The sequence below is a fragment of the Myxocyprinus asiaticus genome, chromosome 29 (genome assembly GCF_019703515.2).
Source record: "Myxocyprinus asiaticus isolate MX2 ecotype Aquarium Trade chromosome 29, UBuf_Myxa_2, whole genome shotgun sequence".
Lineage (NCBI taxonomy): Eukaryota > Metazoa > Chordata > Actinopteri > Cypriniformes > Catostomidae > Myxocyprinus > Myxocyprinus asiaticus.
In genome coordinates this window covers 37675394-37696140 of record NC_059372.1, presented here as the reverse complement: position 1 = coordinate 37696140, position 20747 = coordinate 37675394, and the positions used below count along the sequence as shown (strand labels likewise).

Here is a 20747-nt window from a genome sequence, read left to right as displayed (position 1 = left end):
GTTTTCAAGACACTCGGACAGGCCGCATCTTTGTGCTTTTTCGTCACATGCGCCTGCCGTTGTAGAAGAATATCATAAAGCAGTCACAGTGTGCACGTGTCAAATGCGTCCGTATGGGCTCGCAGTCAAACATTTTTACTTTTATAGGTACTAAGGGTACTAAACGGAACAGTTAACGGAACAGAGAAAGAACCAGTAATTTCAATGGGGATGGTGTCTCACAAGAAAAAAATTCAAGGGTTTTCAAAAGAGATGCGCCACTTTGCTGCGACACATTCTGACTTGGACATTTGTTGAACTTCAGAGAAGTGGAATAGTTGTGCTTTCAGAAACCCAATTTGCCAATTTACTCATGCTTGAGTTCAAACTGATTCAGCATCTTATGCAAATGCTCCATCAGAGCTGTGTGAAAGTGGTTAACCTTCATTCAATGGGAGGTTCTCAGTTTTAATTTTAAACTTTTTAAAATGTCTAAATTGTTACAAAAAAATAGATATCACACCTAAGGCTGCAATTATTAAATGAAATTAAAAGAGAAAGCAGTCTTGCATTGACATACTGAAGTGAGGTGTTTAATAAATAAGAACATCAACAACACAACAAAAGTTTACTTTCATGTATACTGTATATACACACATATATATTTATATTTATATTCTGACTGTATAAACTATATAAATATGTCATGCAGTCCTCATAACTTAAACGACCAATAATTTACAGAGTGAGGTAGGGTAGGAAGGAATTGGGTTTCGACATATAGAGTAAAAGAAAAGCGGCGCGTTCTCGGACACTGCTGTTGGCAGTAAGGTTGTTATCACTGACAGATGGAAGGGACTTAAGACAGGAGGCTGCACCAGATTGGCAGAGACACCAGTCAATACTTTCCACTCCTCCATGACTTGCGGCTTAGCACGCACACACATGCAGCGTTGATTCGGATGAACCTCCAGGCGATCTGGTTTTTGTAGGATGTTAGTGCCCGCACAAATGTGTGCGTGCTGGTGCAGTAAGAGTTCCAGTGCTTGTTATCGATGCCGCGGCAGCTAGAGGTTCCAGCTTTAACGCCACTGGCTCCCTGACCGGGCTTGGGGGACATGCTGGGCTTAGACACACGGCAAGTTGTCTCGAAGAAGAGCTGCTTCTTTACGACGTTGTTGATGCGAACGTGTGGCAGCACTGTGACTTCATTATCTGCTAGGTCTGTGGCACGGGTCAAGTTGTCAACCCAGCGCTCCTCGCTGTCGCAAACTGAGTACTCGCCACGATGCAAAAACTCGTTAGCTCTCCGTCGAACACGTGGGTGCCTGGAACCTCCTGTTTCACTTTCCGTAGGGATCACGTCGCTAAAAAGCACGCGAGGTGAGTGGTAACGGCGCTTGTTGAAGAGTTTTGGGTCCACGTTTGGGATTAGGTCATCGTAGTGTGAGTTATGCTTTGTTTGGCCATGAGGCCTGTATGAATGTTCCGATGCTGCGTGCTCATTGGCTGGCCCCTGCGCGTGGGTGTAGCCTTCCATGTTGAGTGCAGCCTGGACGCTGATCAGGAAGAGCAGGACCAGCGTCAACGACCTCATGGGCACTCGTCCTGCTGACAAATAGACAGTGAAAGCAGAATTACAACTTAGGACATTCAGCAATGTAGTTACGTGAAAGTTACACACACACACACACACACACACACACACACACACACACACATGCTGGTGCAGCTATCATTATGAGGACTCTCCATAGACATAATGATTTTTATACTGTACAAACTATAGATTCTATCCCCTAACCCTACCCCTAAACCTAACCCTCACAAAAAACATTCTGCATTTTTACATTTTCAATAAAATATCGTTTAGTATATTTAAGTGATTTGAATTATGGGGACACTAGAATTGTCCTCATAAACCACATTTATAGCATAATACCCTTGTAATTACCAGTTTGTAACCTAAAAAAATGTCCTCGTAAACCACTTAAACTTGCCCACACACACACACACACACACACACACACACACACACACACACACACACACACACACACACACACACAAAGATTTTTGCTGCTTGTTCAGTTTACTTGTTAAAATGAACTATAACAACACAATTCTAGAACTGTTTGTCTCAAAATATGTTAAAATTAAGTGTTATTTATGTGTTTTTGTGCAAGATGACTACACTGTAAAATCAAATAGTATACCTTACTCTAAAAATCATGATAACTTTACTTGATTTTAACCAAAATGTTGTGTTCACTATAGATTTTCAACAGTTGTTAAAATATTTTAAAATATAGTAAAAGAACAACAGAATTTAAGTATAATTACTCAAAATATCTAAGACATTGTGTCAGGGTACGTGCACTGGAACAGCTTTCCCCTCCCCCACCCAAACCTGGCTGAAGCACATGACACGAGTGAGCGCCATTTTTGAAAGACGCTATATAATGCAGAGAGCATCGGCAAAATTAAGGGAAGCTCTTTTAATTATCACATTATTTAACAATTAACGGTATTGTTTGCTGGTCTTAATTAGTGTTCGATTTCCCACAAGTTGTTTGTGGAACGTTTTTAGTTTGTTGTTTCAGTTGGATGTTACAGAAACATGAGTTGCAAATGCGTTTTGACTGCATATGTTATTCGAAGCAATTGATATTCTGCCCACTTTAAATGTGTAAAGTCAGCTGTCTGGTTTCCTATAATTGTCCGCTTGAATTCAAACTGAAACAGCTGTTTCCACAGTACACTCCGTACGAAGTCGATGCGACATATTACTTTCCGTCAAACGCTTCCGAGCTTTCTCTGATGTGTTGGCGTCCTAAGTTTTGTGTTCCCTCGCGGTCTGCTTTATTACGAAAGTTATGCTTTTACTACAGTGATCATTGCTCAACAATGGTATTTTAAGTAAAACAGTAACCTCAAGATTTAACATGATTGTACTGCAGTAACCATATTTTAATCTTGATATTGTAGCAAAAAAATAATAATAATAGAGTATTCATAATCTTTTTTTTTTCATTCATAAACCTCAGTAATTATTTGCATTAACACACACATAGGCAGACTTTGTCACATATCTGAGCATTAATAGGGAAAAAAATCTTCCTGTAAGTGTCAGCACCTCCTCCGTCTGTGCCTGGTGTTGCGCTCAGTCCATAATGGAGTAGACAACTGTTATTGCATATTTTTATTTAATCATTCAGTTAATCCATTTTTGATAATTGAATTCATATGTATGCAATATGCAATGATCTAAAAATGACAATGTGTAATCAATGCATTATGAATAACTGCATTATGAATATTATTCAATATGTTAGATATTTAATCATTCATTTATTGAGTTAATTATCATTTACTCAGTTTAATAATCAAAGTGCGAATCAATGGAAAAATGCAACTTGACTTCTCTATGGAGAATTACAGCCTTTCTGTGAATGACCCAGAAAAAATGTGTGTAATGATACTAAAGGGATGATCTAATGTTTTAATTAGAACAAAGCCAGGCACTGCCTGGTACCAGCCTGAAAGAGGCAGAGGATCCATGTGCGTTAATTAGTGCTAGAAATTAGATGAAACATATGTATGTGGGTGGACATACATTTCTCCATGTTACATGAATGTGTGTAACCAACAACTGTAATAAGGGAAATCATTTAATATACTAATCAAATTAATGCAGAAAGTAATGATTGTTAGTCAATATAAAATATGTAACCATATGAAGTGATTACAGTGTGTTTTATGCATATAAAATGAAATAGTCATGCTTTTGCCAACACTGAAGCAAGTTAACGAAACTGGGGGGTGGGGGGTGGCATAAGATGATTTTATTGGATGAAGAGGCCATCAATCAAAGAGAGAAGGTGGAACAAAATCTGTATAAAATATGCATGATCCTGAAGTGTGATTTCAGATGCTGGCATCTCAGGTTTTGTTGTGTTGCTCAATAAAGCATTACTTTTGACATCTGGAACCCTGGACTTCGAGAGTTTTCTTACTGAGAGGGAAAGAGACTTCAATATTCCATGACACTGTCAGGTAGGTTTAACAGTGAAACTTGCATTTATATTGTATTCTAAATTCTAACGTTTGGCATTGTTAGTTAGATGGTAATGGTAATGATAATGAATTCTAATCTTGGCTCTTTTCCCTCTCTGCCTGCCTCCCACCACCCCTGACAGTGAGACGAACTTTACCTCAGGTACAAGCTCAGACGCAGCTGTCTGAGGGAAGCTGTATTTAAGCAGAGCAAAATCTCAGAATTCCAGTGGAAAACATCAAATTAAGTTAGTACAAGCAGTTATAAGACTATAATTGAAGCAAAATGTTTGTAGAGAAATAAGAAAAATGTGAATGTTATTGAAATGATGCAATAAAATATTTCTTTTGGCTTGTTCACATCTCCCCAAAATCTCCTTTATTGTGTGGCCGTTCTCATAACACGTTCTTGTGTCCAAAACAGCAAGAAGGAGCACAACGGAATAGTGAATGCAAGGGTCTCGAGACACGTTCTTGCTCTCCGTTTGCATTATTTTTTAACCGTTGGTCTATTGCATCCATCTTTGGTCGTTGCGTCGCATCTTGCTGCTTTTTCTCGTGCCTTGTGTGTTCCGTTTTAAGACGGTGTGTCAAGTTGAAAGCAGTTCAAAGTGTTTGTGTTGAGATTACATAGTAATTTTAAGCTAAGAAAATTAATTTCAATGTGGAACCACTGTTCACGATTGAATGAAGTATTTATTTATTTATTTTCGAATGTACGTGACTTCAGCGAAATTTTTGCAAAATGACATTACGTGATTCGTTACATGTATTGCGACAGTTATAAGGTGTGGATCTACAAGCGAGTTAAATGTTCTCCAAAACAGATGAGGTTTTTAAGGTTAATACTCAATCGAGTTTTAAATCAACAAAACCGACCTCTCTACTCTAAACCTGAATCCTAAACCTGACCGATAGCATCTGAAAAAGCAAATGTGAGATAAAAAACACAATTGCTGAAGCAACTACGGCATTTTGTGGTGCTTCTATGACTCTTTCAGCTCACGTGTTGACTTGAATGCTCTTCAGGACTCAGGATACCCCAGTCCTATGCATCGCAAGTGCAATGCAGATACCAAGCAGTTTGATTGTAGTTGATAAAGCTTGTTAATGTACAATACAGTTTTGTAATGCAAACATGAAAATTGTGTTTAATTGTCATGAAAATGATGTCACAATGCCAAAAACCTTAATGGTTGTTTATTCAAAATATAATTCCTTACATTTATTCTTTGTGAGAATCATCCATATGCATTTTTTTTTTTTTTTGCCTCATGAATCACAAAATTACTATTAAACTTTAGATGCATTCCATACCAGTAAGCCTATGTATGTGTGTGTGTGTGTGTGTGTGTGTGTGTGTGTGTGTGTGTGTGTGTGTGTGTGTGTGGTGCAGGCTATGTCTAATATCTCGACTCACTGACCTGTGGAATGTTCCTAGTTGAAGTGAGGTCCCAGTGGGCTGCTAGAGCCAGAGTCCAGTGCAGGCTGACCCCCAAGAGCCTGCCATCAGGACTGGCTGGTGTGTCTGCTTTTTCTGGAAAACACATGGCTCTTTTAGTACAACAACATCTGAGTGAATACCGTAAGTTCCTTGGGCTAAATATATTCCTTCAAAACTGCATACATGAATAAAAATAATGGAAATGTCAATAAAGGCAATATAATTAATGACAAGTTAGTGATACATATTCTGCAGAGCTTACAAAAGCCGCATAAAAGGCCTGTTTGTCAGTTTCTATTATTGTCAGGGATGTAATGACTTAAAGCATGCAATTTAATCACATACAAAATTTTCACCCAGAGCAAAAGTCACTTCACCTGGCAGTAATATTTCACCACCCAAAGTGTCATTTGTGTAATTCCACTAAACGTGTGATATTCTACACTTCATTATGAGACCTCTGCCCCATCTAAAAGCACACACCAGAGAGTGTTTCATTAGACATTTACCATTAGTGGAGACCTTATGGTTTATGAATTGTTGGTTTAAAAGTAAAAACTGCCACATGTGGAGACTTTTAGGACTTTTGTTTTAATGAATACACAAGGAATTCATTTAAAAAGCTCAATTACTGACAAACTGTGTCCCCACTGAAGATATAAATAACCATCTTAAGACAAATGTTTTTGTGAAACATCTTATGTGCCTAAAACTTTTGCACAGTACTGTATATATATATATATATATATATATATATATATATCAAACTCTTCCATATTTTACACCACAAATACGAGGCAATCATTACAAATTAACTGTGGCAAAATGAAGCAAGTAAATATTTGGCTTGTTTATTTATGTAATGCAAGAATTTCATCATAATGTTGATTTCTGCAAGTGATTATAGAGATGAAACAAGATCGTTCAAAGTCAACATTTTCTCTTGCAAAATGTCATCAGGCCTGGCTTCTATTTTCAGTGCAAAAACGCCAGAGACAGCCCACAATCGTGACTACCCATTTTGTACCTAATGTACAAATTGATAATAAGCCTAATTTGAGGCATGTATGCACTTTAAATCCGTGTATCATTCGTTCATTTCATGTTCATATTTGGAATTCAAAATCGGAAAAAAATAAAAAAGGACTTGTTATTTCATTATTCGTTTACAAAACCAATATTAAAAAACAAAGAATTACTTGTTTTTCGTAATTTCGATTTAATGCTCAAGTTAAAAATAGGACGTTGGAAAAATAGCCACGGGACACTATGCATTTTGATTATTTGATTTCACTAATATATGGCTTGAATATTTGATTCGCACATATGGGTGGACCTGAAACGGCCCTTTCTTCTGATTGGTCAACCTGCACCGTCGTCTTCCTCAATGCTGTGAGACAGAATAAATGTTCTCTGCTGTTTAATTGTTCAGATGAATTCGTCTCAGTTAATATTCTATTCTTTACCATTTATTCTCCAAATCTCACCACGTTTATTGCAGCTGAGCAATCTCTCTCATCAAGTAATCAGATTTATCAGACAGCCCTACACATAAACCTGCTGTCTTTGACGTTGCTCCGGTTTGAATAGGCATAGTTATAAATGAGATGATGAAAATAACCATACATTCATAAGACTATTGAAGCATATGCCTACATTGTAAAGACATATAGGCTTACGTTTAACTGCGGGGTAAAGTTAATTTAGGTTCGATATTCACCTTATTTTCACATTCCAAAGGTTGTAGTAAGATCCCAGTGGATAGACTTACTACAGGTGAGATTTTTACAGTTAGTCAGTCTATCTACTGGGAATTTACTATAACCTTTGGAATGTGATAATAACATTTTCAGGAATTTGTATGATGTTTATGCTAAAATAACCTAATACTGTCCTCATATTATTGGATTTCCTATAATAATCTCACCTGTCATAATTCAGTCTATCTACTGGCAATTTGCTACAACCTTTGGAATGTGAAATAACATTTTGGTAAATTTTAGTTTTTTAAGATTTTTCGAAAATAATCTAATACTGTACTCATTGGACTTACTGTAAACCTCTCATCTGTAGTATGTCAGTCTATCCACTGGGAACTTACTACAACATTTGGAATGTGAAAATAACATTTTGGTGAATTGTTTATGTATTTATTTATTTATTTTAAATAATCTAATACTGTATTCATATTATTCATATTCATATTATTGGACTTACTGTAAAAATCTCACCTCTAGTAGCTCAATCTATTAACTGGCAACCTACTAAAACATTTGGAATGTAAAAGTGTACTTTTAATGTTTTATGTTTAACTTGCACATCAGTGATTGGACACCGCCTGTGTTTAATTGTAAGTGGAAATTTCAGACAGTTCCTTAAGTACGATAAGCAATGAAAGCACATTTTCAGTCATAATTCTGCAGCCGCCACACCAACTGACAGTTCTGAGTGCAGGGTTTTATGTATATTATAGTTATATTCCATTTAAATTTATATACCATAACAACAAGCCAAGTGTGCGGAATCTTTGCCAACTTGCTGCCGGCTGAGAGCGTGGGTACGAGAAACCGAATATCAAAAAATATCGATCCTAAAACTAACTTTACCCCACTCTGGGAGCTTAGGTGTGAGAGACTTACTCATCATGGAAATTATGCTTTCGGAAGTTCATGAAAGCTCGACCAGTGAATTTAAAGTCAGCATTTACACATAGCCTTCAGATTTGTCCGATAGTAAAAGGCGCACAAAACTGCCCTCTTCGCTACCATGTAAATACTTGTTGTCTTATATTCAATATTAAATGTAATAATATCTTCCATAATAATAATATTATTATTTATCATTTGTTATTTACTGTTGTTGCTGTTATAATTCACTAGCATGAATGCTCATCTGTCTTGGATGCACCCTACATTAAGTCTGTATATTCCCTGAACCGCATCTCGCTTTGTTCATTGCACTGCAATATGTAAAAATGAAAATAAACTGATTCTTTCAATACTCTTTGATGATTTCTCATTTTAAAAACGCACAAAACAATGATGTCAATTTAAAATGCTTATTTAAAGCAATCAAACTGTAGCTGACTTAGACTAATTATTAGGACAAAAGGTGTCCTGACTGTAAGTCCACCGTGATGCGGTGCATGACTTGTAAAATCGGGACTGTCCTGGGTTTTAAAGTGTTGCCTTGTCACCCTAACTGCGAATGCCAGCCGACTGTCTAGTGCAGTGTGGACCACCGGTGCCCAACTGATCAGCTGCACTGCATGGTACCACTTATAAATGAATAAAACAAGAAGAATAACTGTGAGAAGACATTTGGCATACAGAGCAAGGGATCAATCTTAATAAACATCTTAATAATGTGTGTGTGTGGGTGTGTGTATCGCTCTTATAAATTGTGTCAAGTGGCAGTGATTGTCCTAATGCTGAATCGCATGAAGACGAAACCCTAGCTGTGTCCGAAATCATTCACTCATTCACTATTTCCTATATAGTGAATGGCAGTTAATGCACTATCTCAGCAGTGAGTGAACGAAATGAGTGAGTGAGTTCAGACACTGATGTATACACAAAGCGTCGGATCTCTGGGGCTGTCGCAGAAACAACGTCACATATGAACTTTTAAAATACTTGGGCCTTACTTGTTATTCTTATTAATAATTATGATTTTCTTTATTTATCACACATTATACATCTGCACATATACAGTGAAATTCTTCTTTTTCACATATCCCAGCTAGGCTGGGGTCAGAGTGCAGGGTCAGCCATGACATGGCACCCCTGGAGCAGATAGGGTCAAGGGCCTTGCTCAAGGGCCCAACAGTGGCATCTTGGCAGTGCTGGGGCTTGAACCCCTGACCTTCTGATCAGTAACCCAGAGCCTTAACCGCTGAGCTACCATTCATTCTGGTTGTCATTTTTAATATATACTGTCAAATTATCAAATGCACATTATTGTATTTATTTGTTATACTTTAGTATCTTTAAACTCCAATAGAAGCTGGGTAGCATTTCTCATCCGACCAAATGATCATAACCTACATGTTATAATGGAATATTTACATCATCCACAGAATTATCATTTCCACTGTGTGCAGTTTCCTGAGTTAAAATAATATCACCTCAGTGAATTATTTAGTAAAAAATAATTCTTCAGCTTAATGGCAAAATTCTGTATAAAATATAAATAAAGAGGACATTTTAAAATGTATCTGTATGTTTTGCCTCTCTAAATGTTATTATGTTATTTTAATCAAGTAATGATTTGTCAAAAAGTAATTTAATATATTCAGCATTTAGCATGAATTAAACATTGCAGGAGTGAAGGAAGCAGTAAACTCCCAGCTTGTACGTCTTCCCCGCGGTGGATTATGGGCAATTAACCGTCGTCAAGTGTACATCAAATGAAATTAGAGTGCATTGTGTGTAAGAATGAGTGAACAAAAGTAGGGAATGAGTGGCTCACTCAGAATTTAGACACTCCTACAAAATAGTGGACACTGGAAATAGTGCACTATATAGTGGATAGGGGTGGTTTCAGACACAGCGCCTGTCTGCATTCAGTGAACATTTTACGGTTATGTGTAGGCACTGGGTCTGGCTACTTGATGAGAGAGATTGCTCAGCTGCAATAAACGTGGTGAGTTTTGGAGAATAAATGGTAAAGAATATAATATTAACTGAGAGGAATTCATCTGAACAATTAAACAGCAGAGAACATTTATTCTGTCTCAAAGCATTGAGGAAGACGACGGTGCAGGTTGACCAATCAGAAGAAAGGGGCTTTTCATGTCCACCCATATGTGCAAATCAAATATTCAAGCCATATATTAGTGAAATCAAATAATCAAAATGCACAGTGTCCTGTGACTATTTTTCCAATGTCCTATTTTTAACTTGAGCATTAAATCGAAATTATGAAAAACAAGTCATTATTTGATTTTTAATATTGGTTTTGTAAACGAATAATGAAATAACAAGTCCTTTTTTTGTTTTTCTGATTTTGAATTCCAAATTGAATATTAAATGAACGAATGATACACGGATTACTTTAATTTCAATGTGGCACAGCACTATTACAGCACATTTTATGCCTGGTTAAATTGTATGATGAGTGCTTAGTGAATAAGACTTTTTGCACTGAAATACGGCATGCAAAAATGGCTTACTAAATTCGCTCCAGAGAGACAAGCCTGTTTCCAAACAGTGTTGTAATGCATTTACAAAGTAAAGCCAATGCACAGTTGCAATGTCAAGTCTGTGTTGTCATAGTCCATCGGGAGACACGGATCTCAGATTTGCCTTATCAGAAGCACAATGGATGGTTTTAAATGCTGCCACAACAAACTTTGAGATCCTTGGGTTTTTGAATATATATAATGGTGCTAATGATAAAAATGCAATGCAGATACAATCAAAACACAATACAGATCACCATCAGTATGTTCTTGAAGTTCTAATATAAATTCAGTGGTGGGATATGGAAAATAATGTGCAATATTCACAATCAGACCATACAAATGGACAGCAAAATGCAAATTTGATAAACAAAAGAGAAATACTGACCAGATGGTCAGCAGTCTGCACGCCAAGGTTTTCAGCTGATCACACTTTGTGTGATGGCCTACATGTACGGAAATGTGTGTGTGTGTGTGTGTGTGTGGGAAATAAAGACATAGAGAGGCCATCTATCACATTTGGAAAAAAATATTTTTTTAATTAATTAATTAATTAATTTAGTCTTTCTCCCCTTTTTCTCCCCAATTTGGAATGCCCAATTCCCAATGCACTCTAAGTGCTCCTGGTGGCGCGGTTACTCACCTCAATCCGGGTGGCGGAGGACGAATCTCAGTTGCCTCCGCGTCTGAGATCGTCAAGCCGCGCATCTTATCAAGTGGCTTGTTGAGCCCGTTACCGCGGAGACATAGTGCATGTGGAGGCTTCACACTATTCTCCGCGGCATCCACGCACAACTCACCACGCGCCCCACCAAGAGCGAACCACATTATAGCGACCACGAGGAGGTTACCCCATGTGACTCTACCCTCCCTAGCAACTGGGTCAATTTGGTTGCTTAGGAGACCTGGCTGGAGTCACTCAGCACACCCTGGATTCGAACTCACGACTCCAGGGGTGGTAGTCACATTTGGAACATTAAGTTTTATTATTATTTTTTTAGTTAAGCCTTCTTAAGTACTTGTTAAATTAATGTTGCTACTTTAATTTATATCCTACTTTCTTGGTTTGCGTTGTGCTTTTATTTTGTTATTTTAATATTAATATTATTAGATGTAATTATTATTATTATTATTAAAACAATTTTATTATTGTTATTTTATAATGTTAATATAACATGTTTACTCCATTTGCACTACTGTTACTTAATTTTACTCATTGTGCACAATTTCTGATTGTACAAAGTTTTGCTGCAAATAGCAATAATAAATGTGCATTTAATGTATTGTGCATTTTAATAATAATGCACAATACAATTTAAATTGGGAAAGAGAGGCACACATGCTTACATGCTAATCTTACTATTTCTGCATTATATAGTATACAGTATATACTGTGTACAGTATGCAGATTTTCTATGCATAGACTGCCCAGATGATCTACTAAATTTGGCAATATGTGCTGAACATAACAGAGCACACTGCATGAGATACTGTATCCAACAATGCATCTTTTTGACTTGAAATGGTTAATAGTTTACTTAGATAAGTTAAGACTTATCACGTGAAGAAAATTAAAATAACCATTTTAATAGATAACTGAACACCACTGGCTATGTAAAGAGTTCTTGTGACCACAATGTAGCACACTTCTATTTTAAGGGTTTATTGCAGGATAATGCCTACTGTTTTACTTAAAATTGTAAAAGAAATTGTACTGCCTATGATTTTTTAAAACTAGGTAGTATACTGTGTGTGAATTTAGAAAGGTATACTACCATACTACTCATACTATTTCTGTCACACCTACGGTATTTACGGCAGAAATAGAAGCGTAGTATGGTAGTATGCCATTCTGACCTCAGCCTTGGAAAGAGTTTGTTTCACAGCCACCACTAGAGAGCAACAGTGTACTAACATTTCATCCATACATCTGGAGTATATAGAGGTTGCATGGTCACTACAGGTCATCTACAAGACATCAAGTAAACTCTCAAGCAAACTAACAGAATGAGATGGAACAAGCACTAAAATACAATGAAATGATACTGCCGCACACACTGAATCTTTTGCTCTGTGGATATTGCAGCTGCTGAACCTAGCTCTCAAACTGAAGGCCACACCCTTAGTTTGCATCTGGGGTAGATCTCACATGTATGATATTGCCCAGATGTCACCTAAAGTTTTGCTTTCAGTTAGAAGTTTGACACACAAGGAGAGGAGACCACTGCCATTACTCCTTTGTGCCTGGCATTGGATTGCACTGTTTATGTGGTGGTGTTTTAAATAATAGAAAATCACTATTTAATGTGGTTTGAACAGTGCCAAAATAATATCAACTCTAGCTTAGAGAAAGAAAAAAAAATCTTGATGTGAAAAAATGATATAAACATGAGTTGGCTGATCTTTCTGTTTGAAAATTGGTTACTGAATTACTATAAACGAACAAACAAGCATCTTCACACTGATCTACCAAGCAAACTTTAAAGGAATGTTTAGGGTTCAGTCCAACTTTTGCTTTAAAATAAATGTTACAATATTTTTGCACCAAATTAAATGAGGAAGTATAGCCACAAGTATAAGTGTTAAGCAGCCTGATCTAATGAAAATTGCATGACTCGGATGATATTTTTGAAAAATAATATTACAAGGTTCATTACATGTATGACGGCAGTTACAATGTGAAATGTCCACTGTGTGGCGCTAAAAGCAAGTAAAAATTTCTCCCATACGGGGTACCTATCCCGGACATAACTGCTTAACCATCATAGTACGATGCATCATTGGAGAAATTAACGAGCTAGTCACGAAACCATAGTAGCTATTTCACACATTCATCGTTCGAACTACATTGGTTCAACAACATAGAATTGTCGTTAATGACGTTACACGGGGGGAATAACCTCCATGAAAATTTTATTATAATAGCTCATTTACACATACACCAGAAAGATGTTTAATATGAAAAATCTGCTGAAGACACGAAATCGCCATGAACCATAATGAGACAGATGCATTGCACCTTAATGGGGTTTCCCTCTACATTAGACTCCGGGGTTCCCCCAACACACTTGAGCACATACGCACATGCACATTCTTCAAATGCGTGCGTTGTATTCAGAAGTGATCATCCCTATGCCCTATTCCCTTCAAAGTCTTTACCATCCACTGTAAGATCAGTGAATGGCTGAAATATGTGGAGCTTCAAAATAATAGTAATTTGGAATAGAATTTTTAAGCCATTTTTATTGAAATTTCAGTTTGAAGTTATCTCACAGCATACCTATTATGAAGTTCTCCCTTTGATGTGCCCTGTGGAGGCTGATTTATCCCATTTGGAACACAGCCAAAAATGCTACATGTTGGTTAACATGGTCACAGAAGGTGTATTCTCCAACTGAAATCGTGTATGAAAGTGCTTTCTCTTAAAAGCCTTTAATCCCTTAAACGACTGCATTTGTTTTCGTGACGTTTCAGAACAACGCTTTCTGTAAAACCCCGGTATAAGTTGTTTTCTTAATTGCATGTAAACCAGACCAAAGTCTTGACCAAATGAAAGATATATATATACATATATATATGGAATAAAAGATATAGAAGCCTCAGCAAAGTCAAATAATGTCCACACAGCAAACTAAACATTAAACTATGATTCTAACCACAGGTATAGAGTTGAAGTTCCAACCACTCAACTTTTCATTGCAGCTTGCAAATGTTTCTTGGAACTATGGTTTTGGGAAACAGCAAATCGTTGAACTATGTTGGTAACCATGGCTCTTGCAATTTTTTAGGTTAATCCTGTAGATGATGACTTGTATTCAATTTCACACAAATCACCAGTAAAACGGCAGATTTTCAGTTTATAATCACTTACTTTTCACCCTGTTCCTCACACAATGCTATCTTCTGATATCTAAATACTTTTACTAAAGCGCATGACCTGTAAGGCAATACATTTTAAACTTTGCATTACATAACTACATTTACAAGCTTGTTCGGATGCAATCAAGTTGCGAAGTAGCTCAAATGATAGAGTGTTGCACTTGCGATGCATGAGCCAAAAGTGTCATAGAACACCACAAAATGAGGTGATTGCGTTAGGGATTTTGTTTTTAATCTTTCATTTGCTCTTTATGATGCTAATGGTTAGGTTTATGTTTAAGGTTTAGGGTAGGCAGACCAGTTTTGTTGATTTAAAATTCAACAGAGCATCATCTACCTTAAAAACTCTCTGTTTTTCATCTCACATTTACTTTTCATGACGCTATCGGTTAGGTTTAGGTTTAAGGTTTAGAGTAGGGAGGTCGGTTTTGTTGATAGAGCATTACTCATTAAAAAACCTCATCTGTTTGGGAGAAAAAACAACAACTTTGACTACACCACGTAATATAATTTTGGAAAAATTTCACCATATCATATATTTTCATAAGATCAGGCTGGTAAACATGCATAAAAATAATTAAAATGAACAATTAAGAGTAATTACATAAGAATTGTAGCTGTAATAGTGTGCAGTGAATTTAAACAACAATTGTGGGGCAGTCTGCAATCTTCGTGAATTCTGCAAAACAAAATAAAAAATTAAAGTTCTTATAAAATGACTATAAATGTAGTCTTTATGAGCTCATATTAACTGAGAGACAAGATTCAATATTTGTATTTTTAAATTAAACAATTCATCTGTCACACCGTGGGACCATTTAAAATGAACCAATAAAGGCAAAGAAGGTGAATAAAAATGATGAAAAACTTCAAAGAATTGGTGACTAGTTACAGGACCTAAGATATAGACCTTTCCTTATAAATATATATACATTTTAACCTAAAATCTTGATGTTAAATAAACAAAATGCAATTGGACATGTTAACTTCCCTTTAATAGGAATTCCTGACATGAATTTGGATAAGTTAAATGCTCCCTCCCAGTTTTCATACGAGGTTTAATTTATGATTAATAGCATCGGGAAAGCCACAAATGAGCCTCATAAAACAAGCCTCTTCATTCTACTATGAGCAGTTTATATCCTTTAATAACCCCAATACAGAAGCAGACATTGTTCACTGCATTCTCTTTTATGAGCGTACATTTTATACACAAATTAATGTTTCGAGCATTTTTACATCATACCTCTCCAATAATGCAATTGTTTGTTTTAGCAACACTCTGTTTAATCTGCATTACTCCATTTCATCTGACATTGTTTACATGTACGACTTAAGTAATAGTATATGAGAGATTCGTTTATCTTAACTTGAAATGTGAGCCTAAGAACGACTACTTTAATTACTGCTATTATAAATATAGCTGCAAGCAGCAATGAAGGGGCCAAGCACAATTTAAGCATTTTAGAACTGTATGCCATGACTTCAGGCTATATTGTACAAAAAAAAAAAAAAAGATTTTGTTTCGAGATGAGAGTGTTCAAAAATTTCAAGAAAAAAGGAAATTAAAGAAAAAATGAGCTGATGCAAGTGCTAAAGGAGGCAGGGCAAATAATTTTATAGAGGCTGGATGAGTTTAATATTAATTTAATTTAAAGAGCATATTTCTTTGTTCACATTGATGGTTTTGCTGAACAGATTCACTGGCCCATTTTAGCTGAACACATGGGCCACTTTACCTAAACACAGCAATGATGACAAAGAGGGGGAATTGTGACATTTAAATACATTGGACTAAATCATCTTGGTTACTGCTGTAACCTCCGTTCCCTGATGGAGGGAACGAGACGTTGTGTCGATGTAGTGACACTAGGGGTTGCCCTTAGGAGCCCCAAACACCTCTAATCTTTGAGAAAAGGCCAATGAGAATTGGCGAGTGGAATTTGCATGCCACTCCTCTGGACCTACGGGTATAAAAGGAGCTGGCTTGCAAACACTCATTCAGGTTTTGTGCTGAGGAGCCGAGACAAGGTCCCGGCCATTTCAGCGGCTAGTACCGCGTTGTGGCAAGAGGGACACAACATCTCGTTCCCTCCATCAGGGAACGGAGGTTACAATAGTAACTGAGACGTTCCCCTTCTGTCACTCACTCGACGTTGTGTTGATGTAGTGACACTAGGGGTCCCTATAGAAAAACGCTGGACTGTGTTACGTGAACTGCCGATGCAGGTGCAAGAAAGCTGCTGCATGCGTAATAGCAGGTGCATCAGTCTGCACGTAATCTCCCCCAATGCCCCACAAGACATCATGTAGTTCCCCACATCCCAGAGGTGGGGAATCGACGTAACTAGCATGGGAGCAGGCCACGCCAGCCTTTTCTCTCTATGTTTCTCTCCACAGAGTATTAGATTCAGCTAGGGCCATCTAACACTATTATATGCATTGGGGAAGGGGTTCTTTCTCTTTCTTATTTTTTCAGGGGTAAAAGACCCTGCGGAGACCACATCCTGCCCGAAGGCGAGGTGACATGTGGAAATACGTCACATGGGCTCACCAGCCACACATGGAAGAGGTGCGGTGGTAGGTCCTGCTTTGAAGGGGAGGAGCTCTACAACACAGCGACCGGGGGCAGAGAGGGCTCTGCCCAAGGGAGATGCGGGTCTGCTGACAGGGAGACTGTACCGCGGAAAATATATCACAGGGGGTTACCGGAGTAACCAGAACCTGTGGAGCACCTACCCCAGTACAGAACATATTAGCACATGTACTGGTTCCAGCTGCGAATTCCTCCACTGAATTCACGAGCCACAGGGCTAGGGAGGAAGGACATCCAGGGTTCACAGGTTCATGAACTCGCATGGGAGAAGAAGCACACGTCTTCGCCTCATGGAGGCCAGCTGTTCCGTATGACTAAACGTACCTGTTCGTACCTGACAAAACACGGGATGAAACCGGCTCAACCCAGAGATTGTAAAATCTTGCAAAGGTATTGGGTGTTGCCCAGCCCGCTGCTCTGCAGATGTCTGCTAGAGAGGCACCACTGGCCAGTGCCCACAAGGATGCCAGACTCCTTGTAGAGTGTGCTCGTATTCCCAAAGGGGTGGGCACGGCCTGGGCTTGGTATGCCAGAGCGATGGCATCCACGATCCAGTGGGCAAGCCTCTGTTTGGAGACAGCATTCCTTTTCCGCTGTCCGCTGAAGCAGACAAAGAGCTGCTCAGAGCGTCTAAAGCTCTGAGTGCGATCCAAGTAGATGTGCAAAGCACACACTGGACACAGCAACGACAGGGCTGGGTCTGTCTCCTCCCGCACTTGCAGGCTCACCACCTAATCCCTGAAGGGGGTCATGGGAACCTTGGGCACATAGCCCGGCCGGGGTCTCAGGACCACGTGAGAGTCTACCGTACTGAACTCCAGGCAAGTATCGCTGACAGAGAACGCCTGCAGGTCCCCAACCCTCTTGATGAAGGTGAGCGCAATCAGGAGGGCCATCTTCAAAGAGAGGGCTTTCAGCTCGACTTCAAACAGAGGACCACGGAGAGATCCCATGAGGGAACCTCTCAGGAACCTGATGATCAGGTCGTGCTTCCCTAAGGACTTCCCATTCACTGTGTCGTGGTGTGCCGCTATGGCAGCCACATACACCTTCAGGGTGGAGGGGGACAGCTGCCCCTCCAGCCTCTCCTGCAGGAAGTAAATCACTGACCCGACTGCACATCTCTGGGGGTCTTCACCTCGGGAAGAACACCAACTCGTGAACAAACGCCACCTCAGGGCATAAAGCTGCCTTGTATAGGGAGCCCTGGCCTGAGTGATCATGTCTACCACTGCTGGTGGTAGGCCACTTAGGTCTTCCACGTACCGTCAATGGGCCAGACGTGGAGGTTCCAGAGGTCTGGGCGCAGGTGCCAGATGGTGCCCCGTCCCTGAGAGAGGAGGTTCATCCTCAGGGGAATCTGCCAGGGAGGAGCATGAGATCTGAGAACCAAGTCTGAGTGGGCCAGTACGGCACCACAAGGGTGACCTGTTCCTCGTCCTCCCTGACCTTGCACAGGGTCTGTGCAAGTAGGCTCACTGGGGGGAACACGTATTTGCGCAGCCCCCGGGGCCAGCTGTGTGCCAGCGCATCTGTCTCTAGGGGGGCTCCCATCAGGGAATACCAGAGCGGGCAGTGGGAGGATTCCCGGGAAGCGAACAGGTCTACCTGTGCTTTGCCGAATCGACTCCAAATCAGCTGGACCACCTGGGGGTGGAGACTCCACTCTCCGCTGAGCGTCGCCTGCTGTGACAGCGCGTCCGCTGTGGCATTGAGGCTGCCCGGGATATGAGTAGCCCGCAGTGACCTCAGCCGCTGCTGACTCCAGAGGAGGAGAAGGCAGGCGAGTTGTGACATGCGATGATAGCGTAGGCCACCTTGCCAATTTATATATGCTACTGTCGCTGTGTTGTCCGACCGGACCAACACATGCTTGCGATCAACGGCAATAGCCTCCACAGGGCGAGCAGTACAGCCAGAAACTCGAGGCAGTTGATGTGCCAACACAGCTGTGGTCCTGTCCAGGAGCCAGTGGCTGCGTGCCTGTTGCACACAGCGCCCCAGACCAACTTGGAGGTGTCTGTGGTGACCATGACGCATCTAGACACTTGCTGTAGGGGGACTCCTGCCCACAAAAATGCAAGGTCTGCCCAAGGGCTGAATAAGTGGCAGCAGAGTGGCGTGATAGCCACGCGATGTGTGCCGCGGCGCCATGCCCATCTCGGGACTCGAGTCTGAAGCCAGTGCTGAAGCGGTCTCATATGCATCAACCCGAGCGGCGTGACCTCTGAAAGTGTTTCAGTGGAACCGCTGTCTTCTGCCTGAATGACTTCAGGCAGTTCAGCACCGACTGCGTGCGCTCACTTGTGAGGCGCGCTATCATCGAGATCGAGTCTAACTCCATGCCGAGAAAAGAGATGCCCTGAACCAGGGAGAGCTTGCTCTTTTCCCAGCTGACCCGAAACCCTAGACGGCTGAGGTGCCTGAGCACCAGGTCCCTGTGTGCGCACAGCAACTCTCGAGAGTGTACTAGAATCAGCCATTGAGTCGTTGAAATCAATGTTGAAAGCAAACCGTAGGAAGGGTCTGTGATGAGGTAAAACCGAGACGTGAAAGTACGCATCCTTCAGGTCTACCACCGCGAACCAATCTTGATGCCGGACGCATGCCATAATGTGCTTCTGCGTCAGCATCTTGAATGGGAGTCTATGTAAGGCCCGGTTCAAAACTCGCAGGTCCAAGATTGGCCGCATCCCACCTCCTTTCTTTGGCACGATGAAGTAGGGACTGTAGAACCCTTTCCTCATCTCAGCTTGAGAGACAGGCTCTATCGCGCCCTTGCGCAGAAGTGTCACGATCTACGCACGCAGGGTGGGGGCGTTCTCGCCCTGCACTGAGGTGAAGCGGATGCCTCTGAATCGAAAGCATTTACCTTGCTCCAAGTACCCGGTGTCGATGGGGTCAGCGACGGGGGAGGAGGGACTTTTTGACCTTTCTCATAACTCGTCACAACCGCCTGGCCGTGGGTGTGAGTGTGGTGCGGTCGGGTGTGCGAAGGCGGGGGGCCCGTGTTTGCGACGTCCAAGTCGCAGGTGCTCAGTGTCCGGTCGCGTGATAACGGCGGTCGTAAACACCGACTGTGTGACCCAAGGAGTGAGGAAACCGCTCTTTTTTTAAAATGTCTGTACCGCATCCCGTTTGGGGTGCAGCGAACACAAAACAAAAGGGAACACAAGGTTTACCTCCCGGCCCTCCACTGGGGGATGGAGTGGTCTGGATACCAGCTCCATGGTAGCAGCAGACATTTCCCTCCCTGGGTCGTCTGTCTCAGGTCGTGAGGTGGGGGGCGTTGGCTTCCTGCGTGGGGCTCTACGCTGGGGCCGAGAACTGGGCTCGGGCTGTGGTTGAGCCACCTGGACCACCAAGGTGGACATCACCTGCCCGAGTGCTCGTGCCGTGACCTTCGTCGCCCGGAGGGAGGAAGGAAAGCCACGACTACAACGTTGCCATGGTCATGTTCTCGCAATGAGAACATGAACCATCCACAAATGCTGCCTCAGTGTGAGCGCGGCCCAGACACGTGAGGCAGCGCCCGTGGCCGTCGGAGGCGGAGACATAACGACCGCATCCAGGAATTACACAAAGACGGAACTGCATCTTTAAAAAGACGC

The 20747-nt window shown here is 40.6% G+C and overlaps 1 protein-coding gene and 1 long non-coding RNA gene across 3 annotated transcripts in view; one reads left to right on the top strand and one right to left on the bottom strand.

Annotated features, from left to right (window-relative positions):
- Positions 1–558: 558 nt before the first annotated feature.
- The window catches only part of LOC127419730 (neurotrophin-7-like), a 54030-nt gene continuing 33841 nt past the window's right edge, over positions 559–20747 (bottom strand). Inside the window, exons 2-3 of one of the 2 annotated variants that reach the window (XM_051661394.1) lie at positions 5460–5572; positions 559–1590 (exon numbers count right to left, since the gene is read on the bottom strand). In XM_051661394.1, the coding sequence (XP_051517354.1) occupies positions 878–1576 (699 nt within the window). In that variant the 5' untranslated portion in view covers positions 1577–1590; positions 5460–5572 and the 3' untranslated portion in view covers positions 559–877. The remainder of the gene's footprint in view (positions 1591–5459; positions 5573–20747) is intronic. The other variant, XM_051661393.1, reaches the window with a different exon arrangement.
- LOC127419734 (uncharacterized) lies at positions 3921–5564 on the top strand. Its single transcript, XR_007893718.1, has 3 exons — positions 3921–4035; positions 4179–4283; positions 5432–5564. It is a non-coding gene; the product is annotated as an uncharacterized LOC127419734 (long non-coding RNA).